Source organism: Somniosus microcephalus, chromosome 2 (genome assembly GCF_052327205.1).
Source record: "Somniosus microcephalus isolate GS21.2 chromosome 2, FLI_Smic_1.0, whole genome shotgun sequence".
Lineage (NCBI taxonomy): Eukaryota > Metazoa > Chordata > Chondrichthyes > Squaliformes > Somniosidae > Somniosus > Somniosus microcephalus.
Genome location: NC_140988.1, coordinates 107,735,923 through 107,746,344, shown reverse-complemented (window position 1 = coordinate 107,746,344; position 10,422 = coordinate 107,735,923). Strand labels below are relative to the sequence as shown.

The 10,422-nt window shown below is 46.2% G+C and overlaps 1 protein-coding gene across 1 annotated transcript in view; it reads left to right on the top strand.

The window, feature by feature from the left end:
• Positions 1-582: 582 nt before the first annotated feature.
• Positions 583-10,422, top strand: part of LOC147122873 (calcium uniporter protein, mitochondrial-like) — a 196,969-nt gene continuing 187,129 nt past the window's right edge. The window contains exon 1 of the mRNA XM_085961634.1: positions 583-931. Within this exon, the coding sequence (XP_085817760.1) occupies positions 836-931 (96 nt within the window). The 5' untranslated portion in view covers positions 583-835. The remainder of the gene's footprint in view (positions 932-10,422) is intronic.

Genomic DNA, 10,422 nt, shown 5'->3' with positions numbered 1-10,422 from the left:
AGATCCCATGGCACTATTTCGAACAGGAGTTATCCCTGGTGTCCTGGCCAATATTTATCCCTCAATCAACATCACTAAAACAGATCATCTGGTCATTATCACATTGCTGTTTGTGGGCTTGCTGTCTGCAAATTGGCTGCCGCGTTTCCTACATTATAACAGTGACTACACTTCAAAAAGTACTTCATTGACTGTAAAGCACTTTGGGATGTCCAGCGGTCGTGAAAGGCGCTATATAAATGCAAGTCTTTATTTAGCTGGAACACAGTCATTATGCCGCCACTTTTATTTAGGTGGTAATTTGAATTAATGTAAAAACCTGATCAGTTATTGATTTTTCATCAGTTTGAAACTCGGTTAGTTTTTAAAGGAGGGTAACATTATGTCTTTATGTACAGGTAGATTTGGTTATCAATAATCGCGCGTTGTAAACAACTTTACGAAGCGCTCCGCCTAGTGGCAGTGGGAAGGGGACAGAGACAGCTTGTTTGTAGCTGCAGGGATCCGAGTGGTGATGCCAGCAGAGGTCGCTCTGCCTCATTTTTAAATTAGATCACAGTTTGGCTCCTACTATCTGCTTATTTTGTAGTGTGTGCAGACGAGTGACTGGAGGACGCTTCCCCGTTGCAAAGCAGCAGCGTTTCCTCCGGCCTCGCCCAGAGCCTCTTAGTCACCAGCCAGAGAGCGGAGGGAGGGGAAGATGGAAAGGAGCGGGTGCAGTGGGAAGGAGGAGTAGAGAGAGAAGACACACACACCAAGCGGCGGATATTAACAAGCAAGATCTTGCATTTGAAAGTACACAGAAGGAAGACTGGGTGTGCGGAGAGGGGAAGGCATGGCTTTGAGTCGGAGAGTCCTGAGCGTGTCGTTCCCAGTCAGCAGGCAGCTTCTGCTGGTCAGCCGGAGTGGACCAGCGGTGCGAGCACCGGCGGTGAGTACAGAGAGAGACTGGCACACAACGGTGCCGGAGGTCAACAGGCTGCTTGACAGGGCGAGGGTTGGCTTCAGAACAGGCTGCTAACTTCCGAACTGATAGTGACACGCGCCCAAGAGCTGCTGGGCTTGTGTGTCTGTGCTGGAATTAAAACAAAATATATATCCAGGCACAGAGTGAGAAAAGCAAATCCATTCCACCCTCCCCAACATCATAATTCGGGGCTTCATTTGGCGGCTTTCCAATTGGAAACGAACATTTTTTTTTGGGGTGGGGGGGGGAATACTTATTTCCTCTTGAAAATCAAAGACGAATTATACGAACTTCCGTGCTGTCGGTAGTTTGAGAAGCAAAATTGGACCAGTTTTTGAGGGAGTCGATTTTTTTTATAGAGTAACATGCCTTTGTCAGGGAGGGGACTCGATATTGAAAACAACCGTAACAATAACTCCAACGTCTAGTGCAGGATATCCAGCAGGCGTCTTGTTCACTCATGTACCGAATATGTAGCGCGGTACCGAAAACGACTCGTCTCAAGTTCCAGAGGCTTTGTGCTTGGACTTAATGAAGCACATCAATGTACACCAAAGTAGATTAAAAAATCGATGCATTTAATTGTTAAACGGAATGTATTTCCTGTAAAATCCCAAATGAGAAGACTAAGTGTAACTTGAGAAGTCGGGAATTTACTTGTATAATGGATGTCAAGATTTATCCATTTCAGTTTGACACTGCCTCTTATCCTGCACTTTTAAATTTATATTTCCATACTTGAATCTCATTCAGAAACGTTAAAAAACAGGTATAACATAGTTTTGACAAGACATATACATAGCCATTCGTGCTAGCTCTAAATGAATAATGGCTGTGTATTCCCCAGTGTAACACAGAATCTCCCTCTATAAATTCCCTTATTTACCAAATGAAGCTAAACAGACCTTTTCTGCCCTCGAGCTAAAAAATTGACAGAATTTGCTGCAAAACTAACCAGTGTATTGTATAACTTTTTCTATGAAAGGTGAGATTCTGAGATCTTACAATCCAGTTTGTGCTAATATTAATCCAACTGAAACAGCAATTTAGCTTTTCTCTTAATTAAGCCTGCATTTAAAATTAAATGATGGAGCGATCACTCTTTCTGTGCCCGATGAAGCAAATGCCCTCTCGAGTGCTCATTTTTAACTTGCATAGGAAGAATTCAACAGCTACAACAGGAGATGTTTGTAGACTGGTCTGGGATGACTTATTGTGATTGCCTCTCTGTAAAAAGAGCTTGTTTGGTGACTGCACTCTCTCCTCCAGGCTGATGTGACAGGAAGAGTAAGCACGAGCCTATGTCTGACCATTCGGTCGCTTGCCAGTGCGGTTATATGGTGTACCACTAAACTGCTGAAAATTCTACTTTTAACTTAAAGGATAAACTTTTTTTTAAGGTTTTTCCATCCTTCTCCTTTGGCTTTCCCTAGAACAGGTACCAGATTCCACCAACGGCCTTTGGAGCTGATCCACCTGAAACAAGGTAGGAACAGGAGTTGGCCATTCAGACCCGCAAGCCTGTTCCTCCATTCAATTAGATCGTGGCTGCTCTGTATCTTAATTCCATTTACCCGCCTTGGTTCTGGAATCCTTGTCTAACAAAAAGCTATCAATCTCCGTTTTAAAATTTTCAATTGACCCCGCGCCTCAATTGCTTTTTTGGGGGCGAGAGTTCCAGATTTCCACTACCCTTTGTATGAAAAAGTGCTTTCTGACAACACCCATGAACGGCCTAGTTCTCATTTTTAAGGTTATGTCCCCTTGTCTGGACTCCCTCACCAGAGGAAATGGTTTCTCTCACAGGAGGTGCACAAGAGCAGCCTGGGTGGCTGTACAATGAGCCAGATTTTGCTCTCAAAATAACGGTGAGACTAATGACGCTCGCTGTTATTTATGTGCAAATGGTACAGCAACCTCCGGTGAAGGGCAGATGCACGGTTAAGCATGAATATTCAAAAGTTGCTGTCCAAGTTGCACCACCCTGCCGTTGGCTTCGAAACAGCATCTCGCTGTCTGCCTCACCATTGAAATGCATTGAATGTTGTGAAGTTGCTGTATTTGTGTGGTAGATAATCTCACCACAGAAAGTTGAGTCTTGTCCATTTCAAGTCTAAGTACCCTTTTAACGATGTGATAAGTGTCTACTTAGATTTCCAAAAACCTTTTGCTAAGGTTGAAGCCTCTGGCATTAGTGGTAATATATTGAGCTAGATAGAGAACTGGCTGGCAGGACGTAGGCAAAAAGTAGTTATAGATGAATTTGGAGACTGATCACCAGTGGTGACTCGCAGGGATCGTTGCTCTTTACTATTTTTATTAATGATCTGGATGTAGGTGTTGGCACGATTTGCAGATGATACTAAGATCTGTGTGCGCATTAGGACTGTAGATGATGCTCGTCTGCTTCAGGCAGATCTTAATGTGTCGGGAGATTGGGCTCATGAGTGGAAAATGATGTATAACTTAGATAAGTGCAGTGTTCTGTATGTGGACGAGGCAAATACTCAATATTCACACACCCTTCAGGGAAAGGCATTAAAGAAGGTGGAGATAGAAAGAGATTTGGGCATTCTAGTGCATACATCTTTAAAGGTACATGAGCAATGCTGTGAAGCGATAGCTAGAGCAAATAGGGTGTTGGTGTATCCATAGGACAGTTGAGTATAAGACGAGGTATACTATTTTGTCCTTGCACAAGACCTCAGTCAGGCTGCATAGAATGATAGAATCATAGCCTGTGCTGACTCTTGGCTAGTCCTGCTCCCCTGCCCTTTCCCCATAGCCCTGCAAATTTTTTTCCTTCAGGTACTTTTCCAACTCCCTTTTGAAAGATAAGATTGAGTCTGCCTCCACCACCCTTTCAGGCAGTGCATTCCAGATCGTAACCACTCGCTGCGTAAAAAAGTTTTATCTTATGTCGCCTTTGGCTCTTCTGCCAATCACTTTAAATCTGTGTCCTCTGGTTCTCGACCCTTCCACCAGTGGGAACAGTTTCTCTCTATCTACTCTGTCCAGACCCCTCATGATTTTGAACACCTCTATCAAATCTCCTCTCAATTTTCTATGCTGTAAGGAGAACAATCCCAGCTTCTCCAGTCTATCAACATAACTGAAGTCCCTCATTCCTGGAATCATTCTCGTAAATCTTTTCTGCACCTTCTGTAAGGCCTTCACAACCTTCCTAAAGTGCGGTGCCCAGAATTGGACACAATATTCCGGTTGGGGCCGAACCAGTGTTTCATAAAGGTTCATCATAACTTCCACACTTGTACTCTATACCTCTGTTTATGAAGCCCAGGATCCTGTAAGCCTTTTTAACTGCTTTCTCAACCTGCCCTGCCACCTTCACCGATTTATGCACACATACCCCCAGGTCTCTCTGTTCGTGCACCCCCTTTAGGATTGTACCATTTCGTTTATATGTCGTCTCCTCATTCTTTCGACCAAAATGTATAATTTTGCACTTTTCTGCGTTAAATTTCATCTGCCACGTGTCTGCCCATTTCACCAGCCTGTCTATTTCTTCCTGACGTCTATCACTCGCTTCCTCACTGTTCACTATACTTCCAAGTTGTGTATCATCTGCAAATTTTGAAATTGTGCCCTGTACATCCATGTCCAAGTCATTAATATATATCAGGAAAAGCAGTGGTCCTAGAACTGACCCCTGGGGAACACCACTGTATACCTTCCTCCAGTCCGAAAAACAACCATTCACCACTACTCTCTGTTTCCTGTCACTTAGCCAATTTCGTATCCATGCTGCCACTGTCCCTTTTATTCCATGGGCTTCAACTTTGCTGGCAAGCCTATTATGTGGCACTTTGTCGAACGCCTTTTGGAAATCAATGTACACATCATCAACCGTATTACCCTCATCAACCCTGTCTGTTACCTCATCAAAAAAACTTGATCGAGTTGGTTAAACACGTTATGCCTTTAACAAATCCATGCTAGCTTTCCTTAATTAATCCAGACTTATCCAAGTGACTGTTAATTTTGTCCCTGATTATTGTTTCTAAAAGCTTCCCCACTACCGAGTTTAAACTGACTGGTCTGTAGTTGCTGGGTTTATCTTTACACCCTTTTTTGAACAATGGTATATCATTTGCAATTCTCCAGTCCTCTGGCACCACCCCCGTATCTATGGAGGATTGGAATATTATGGCCAGTACCTTCGCGATTTCCGTCCTCAATTCCCTCAGCATCCTAGGATTAATCCCACCCGCTCCTGGTTATTTATCTACTTTAAGTACAGCCAGCCTTTCTAATACCTCTTTATCAATTTTTATCCTATCAAGTATCTCCACTACCTCCTCTTTCACTATGTCTATGGCAGCATCCTCTTCCTTGGTGAAGACAGATGCAAAGTACTCATTTAATATCTCAGCCATACCGTCTGCCTCCATGCATAGATCTTTTTGGTCCCTAATTGACCCCACCACTCCTCTTACTACCCTTTTGCTATTTATATGCCTGTAGAAGACTTTTGGATTACCTTTTATGTTGGCTGCCATTCTATCCTCATACCCTCTCTTTGCCCCTCTTATTTTCTTTTTCACTTCTCCTCTGACCTTTCTATATATAGCCTGATTCTCAGATGTATTTTCAACCTGACATCTGTCATACGCGCTCTTTTTCTGCTTCATCATATTCTCGATCTGTTTCGTCATCCAGGGAGCCCTGACTTTAGTTGCCCAGCCTTTCCCCCTAGTGGGAATGTACCTGAACTATTTCCACTTTAAAGGCAGCCCATTGTTCCATTACAATTTTGCCTGCCAATCTTTGATTCTAGTTTACCCAGGCCAGATCCATTCTCATCCCACTGAAATTGTCTTTCCCCCAGTTAAACATTTTTACTCTAGATTGCTCCCTGTCCTTTTCTATAGCTAATCTAAACCTTATGATACTATGATCACTGTTCCCTACACCTACATGTTCACCTTCTGACACGTGCTCCACTTGACCTACCTCATTCCCCAGAACCAGATCCAGCAATGCCTCCTCCCTCATTTGGTCAGAAACATACTGATCAAGAAAGTTCTCCTGAACACACTTCAGGAATTCTTCCTCTTCCCTGCCTTTTACACTATTACAATCCCAATCTATATTAGGGTAGTTGATGTCCCCCATTATTACTACTCCATAGTTCTTGCACCTCTCTGTAATTACTCTGCAAATTTGCTCCTCCATATCTTTCCCACTATTTGGTGGTCTATAGAATACACGTAGTAGTGTAAAGGCACCTCTATTATTTCTTAACTCTAGCCATATAGATTCTGTCCTTGACCCCTCCAGGGCATCCTCCCTCTTCAGCACTAACATTCTCCTTAACCAATACTGCCACACCACCTCCTATCTTTCCTGAACACCTTATAACCAGGAATATTTAATACCCAATCTTGCCCTTTTTTGAGCTAGGTCTCAGTTTTTGCCACAACATCATATTCCCATGTGGCTATTTGTGCCTGCAGCTCACTCACCTTGTTTACTACGCTTCGTGCGTTCACATACATACACTGTAAACCCATCTTGAACCATTCTGTATTCTCTTAGTTTGACCACACCTAATACCTTGCTATTTCTTACTTTAGTGCTCTCTGCCTCTCCCAATCCTTTGAGCACTTTATTTCCCCTTTCTAATGTTGCATCCTGGTGCCCATCCCCCTGCCAGATTAGTTTAAACCCTCCCCAACAGCACTAGTAAACCTCCCCGCGAAGATATTAGTTCCAGCCCTGTTGAGGTGCAACCCGTCCGGCCAGTATAGGTCCCACCTCCCCCAGAACCAGTCCCAATGCCCCAGGAATCTGAGGCCCTCCCTCCTGCACCATCTCTCCAGCCACGCATTCATCTGCTCTATCCTCCTATTTCTGTACTCACTTGCGCATGGTACTGGGAGTAATCCGGAGATTATTACCTTTTTTGAGGTCCTGCTTTTTAACCTCTTTCCTAGTTCCTTAAAATCTGCCTGCAGGACCTCATCCCTCTTTCTACCAATGTCGTTGGTACCAATATGGACCACGATCTCTGGCTGTTTACCCTTTCCCCCCCCCCCCCTCAGAATGTTCTGCAGCTGCTCAGAGACATCCTTAACCCTGGCACCAGGGAGGCAACATACCATCCTGGAGTCACGTCTGCGGCCGCAGAAACGCCTGTCTGCTCCCCTAACTATCAAATCCCCTACCACTATTGCTCTCCCACTCTGCTTCCTCCCCCCTTGTACAGCTGAGCCACCCGTGGTGCCGTGGACTTGGCTCTGGCTGTACTCCCCATAGGAACCATCGCCCTCACCGGTACTCGGAATAGAGTACTGGTTGGAGAGTGAGATGCACTCTGGACTCCTGCACTATCTGCCTGATCCTCCTCTTCTGTCTGGCGGTTACCCATTCCCTCTCTGCCTGCACACTCCTTAGCTGCGGGGTGACCACCTCCTGAAATGTGATATCCACAAAGCTCTCAGCCTCGCGGATGCACCGCAGGGACGCCAGCCATTGCTCAAGCCCCGAAACCCGGAGCTCGAGCTTCTCCAGCTAACGATACCTCCTGCACACCTGGTTGTCCAGGACACTGGAAGCATCCTGGATTTCCCATCTGGTGCAGGATGTGCATTCCGTGAGACTGAGCTGCCCTGCCGTGCCTCTATTTAATAGGCTATTAACTAACTAACTTGCAGAAATAAACTTAAGACTAAGTGTCTTAAAAGTCAGGCCTACCTTTCTATCCGGCTTCTCTCGCTCTCTTAGTTAAAGTCTTTATTCTCACGATTATCTGTAGTTATATTAATTAGTTTATCTAGTTACGTTAGAGAGAATAAAACACTAAAACTCACCCACCAATCACCTACCTGCAGGCCTGTGACGTTGCTCTTTGCTCTTGTTCTTTTGGAATTCGGCGGCCCCACGCTCTTTATCCTGCTCTGCCGATGATTCCTCTCCGTCCGCTGTCCTCGGGCCCTGCGCTCTTTATCCTGCTCTGCCGATGATTCCTCTCCGTCCGCTGTCCTCGGGCCCTGCGCTCTTTATCCTGAGCTGCCACCTCTGCTGCCGATTCCTCTCAGTCTGCTGTCCTCGGGCCCTGCGCTCTTTATCCTGAGCTGTCGATGATTCCTCTCAGTCCGCTGTCCTCGGGCCCTGCGCTCTTTATCCTGAGCTGCCACCTCTGCTGCCGATTCCTCTCAGTCTGCTGTCCTCGGGCCCTGCGCTCTTTATCCTGAGCTGCCACCTCTGCTGCCGATTCCTCTCAGTCCGCTGTCCTCGGGCCCTGCGCTCTTTATCCTGAGCTGTCGATGATTCCTCTCAGTCTGCTGTCCTCGGGCCCTGCGCTCTTTATCCTGAGCTGCCACCTCTGCTGCCGATTCCTCTCAGTCTGCTGTCCTCGGGCCCTGCGCTCTTTATCCTGAGCTGCCACCTCTGCTGCCGATTCCTCTCAGTCTGCTGTCCTCGGGCCCTGCGCTCTTTATCCTGAGCTGCCACCTCTGCTGCCGATTCCTCTCGGGCCCCGCGCTCTTTATCCTGCGCTGCCGCCTTCGCTGATGATTCCTCTCGGGTCCGCTGTCCTCGGGCCCCGCACTCTTTATCCTGCGCTGCCGCCTTCGCTGACAATTCCTCTCAGTCCGCTGTCCTCGGGCCCCGCGCTCTTTATCCTGAGCTGCCACCTTCGCTGACGATTCCTCTTAGTCCGCTGTCCTCGGGCCCAGCGCCCTTTATCCTGAGCTGCCGCCTCTGCTGCCGATTCCTCTCGGGTCCACTGTCCTCCGGCCCCGTGCTCTTTATCCTGCGCTGCCGCCTTCGCTGACGATTCCTCTCAGGTACGCTGTCCTCTGGCCCCACACTCTTTACCCTGAGCTGCTGCCGATTCCTCTCAGTCCGCTGTCCTCGGGCCCCGCGCTCTTTATCCTGTGCTGCCGCCTCTGCTGCTGATTCCTTTCACTTGGAATACTGTGTCCAGTTTTGGTCGTCTCACATGGTGGGTGATATTGAGGCTTTGGAAAGGGTGCAGAGGAGGGTCACTAGACTAATTCCCAGTTTAAAGAATTTCAGTTATCAAGATGGGCTAAAAGAGTTGGGACTCTACACTTGAGAAGTGTAGACTTAGGGGTGATCTGATTAAGGTTTATAAGATAATGAAGGGAATAGATTGTGTTCCAGTTGACAGTTTGTTTCAATTAAATAGGTTAGGGAGGACCAGGTGTCACAAATTTAAATTGTACAAGGCCAGATCTAGGTTAGAGGTCAGGAGGTGGTTCTTTTCCCAGAGAATAGTGGACCTCTGGAACAGGCTGCCGTCTCGTGCGGTGGATGCTGATTCGCTGAATTCCTACAAGTGAGAGCTGGACCCGTTTCTGGCTGGGGCGGAGATCACCTCTTACAGAAGGTAGGTACTGCAGGGAGTTCAGGGGTCAGAGTGATCTCCTGGACTAGTTTTGATCGCCTAGATAGGTCAGAGAGGAATTTCCCTGATTTCCCCCCCCCCCCCCCCTCCAAATTGGCCTGAGTTTTTATCTTTTTGCCTCTCCCAGGAGACACATGGTTGAGTGGAGTGTATATATTGTGATACACAAGGTATCGCAATTGTGTGAGACAGGCTGGATGGACCAGAGGGTCTTTACCTGTCCCTCATTGTTTGTATGTAATACCGTAAGGTAGACCGTTGTGCTCACTGATCCTCCAGTGGCGAACTCGTGCCACAATTTGCTGGAATAATTAGAATATGTTACAGCGAGCATTGTGGAGGATTGGGAACAGCGTGGCCAAAATGTCTGACATACATCCAAGGTACCGGGGCCTGACACAGAACAGAACAGCAGGTTATTTAACAGGGATGCGTTTAGGAGCAACGACTCCAATCTGATAACATGGGGCTGGGTTGCAGTATGTACGGACAGAATATTCAACTTGGTTTTACGATGCTTGAGTTTGTACTGAAATCATAGTATTAAATATATAAATAGGCATTAAGAAGGGACCTGTATACAGAAGGTTGTCTCCCGAACTGTGAGCAATACCATCCATGTTTCATTACCGGTTACAATTCATGCTTAGCACACAAGTTCAATAACTATAAATATAAAAATATTAGTGGTGGGGGGGGAATCGGAACATTTCCGGCTGTCAAAGCACTTATTTCATTCTTAATTGAGGTTTAAGATTTCAATTAAGAATAAGTCAGTAAAAAATTTGCCCTTGGGCAACCTGCTGAGTGATTGAATATTTTACTGACCCAGATTTTGCTGTTGAAGGGCATCTAGTCTGCCGTTAGTTGGACTTGCCCTTGCATGTTTAGGTTTTTACATTTTTTGTTAAAAAGGTACGTCGATAAAAGGATACTTAGACTTCAAATGACAAGACTTCACTTTCTGTGGCAAGCTTAGTTCGTATCTGCCCTGCAAATACAGCAACTTCACGACATTCAATGCATTTCAATGGTGCATCAGATCGGGCGATGCCATTTT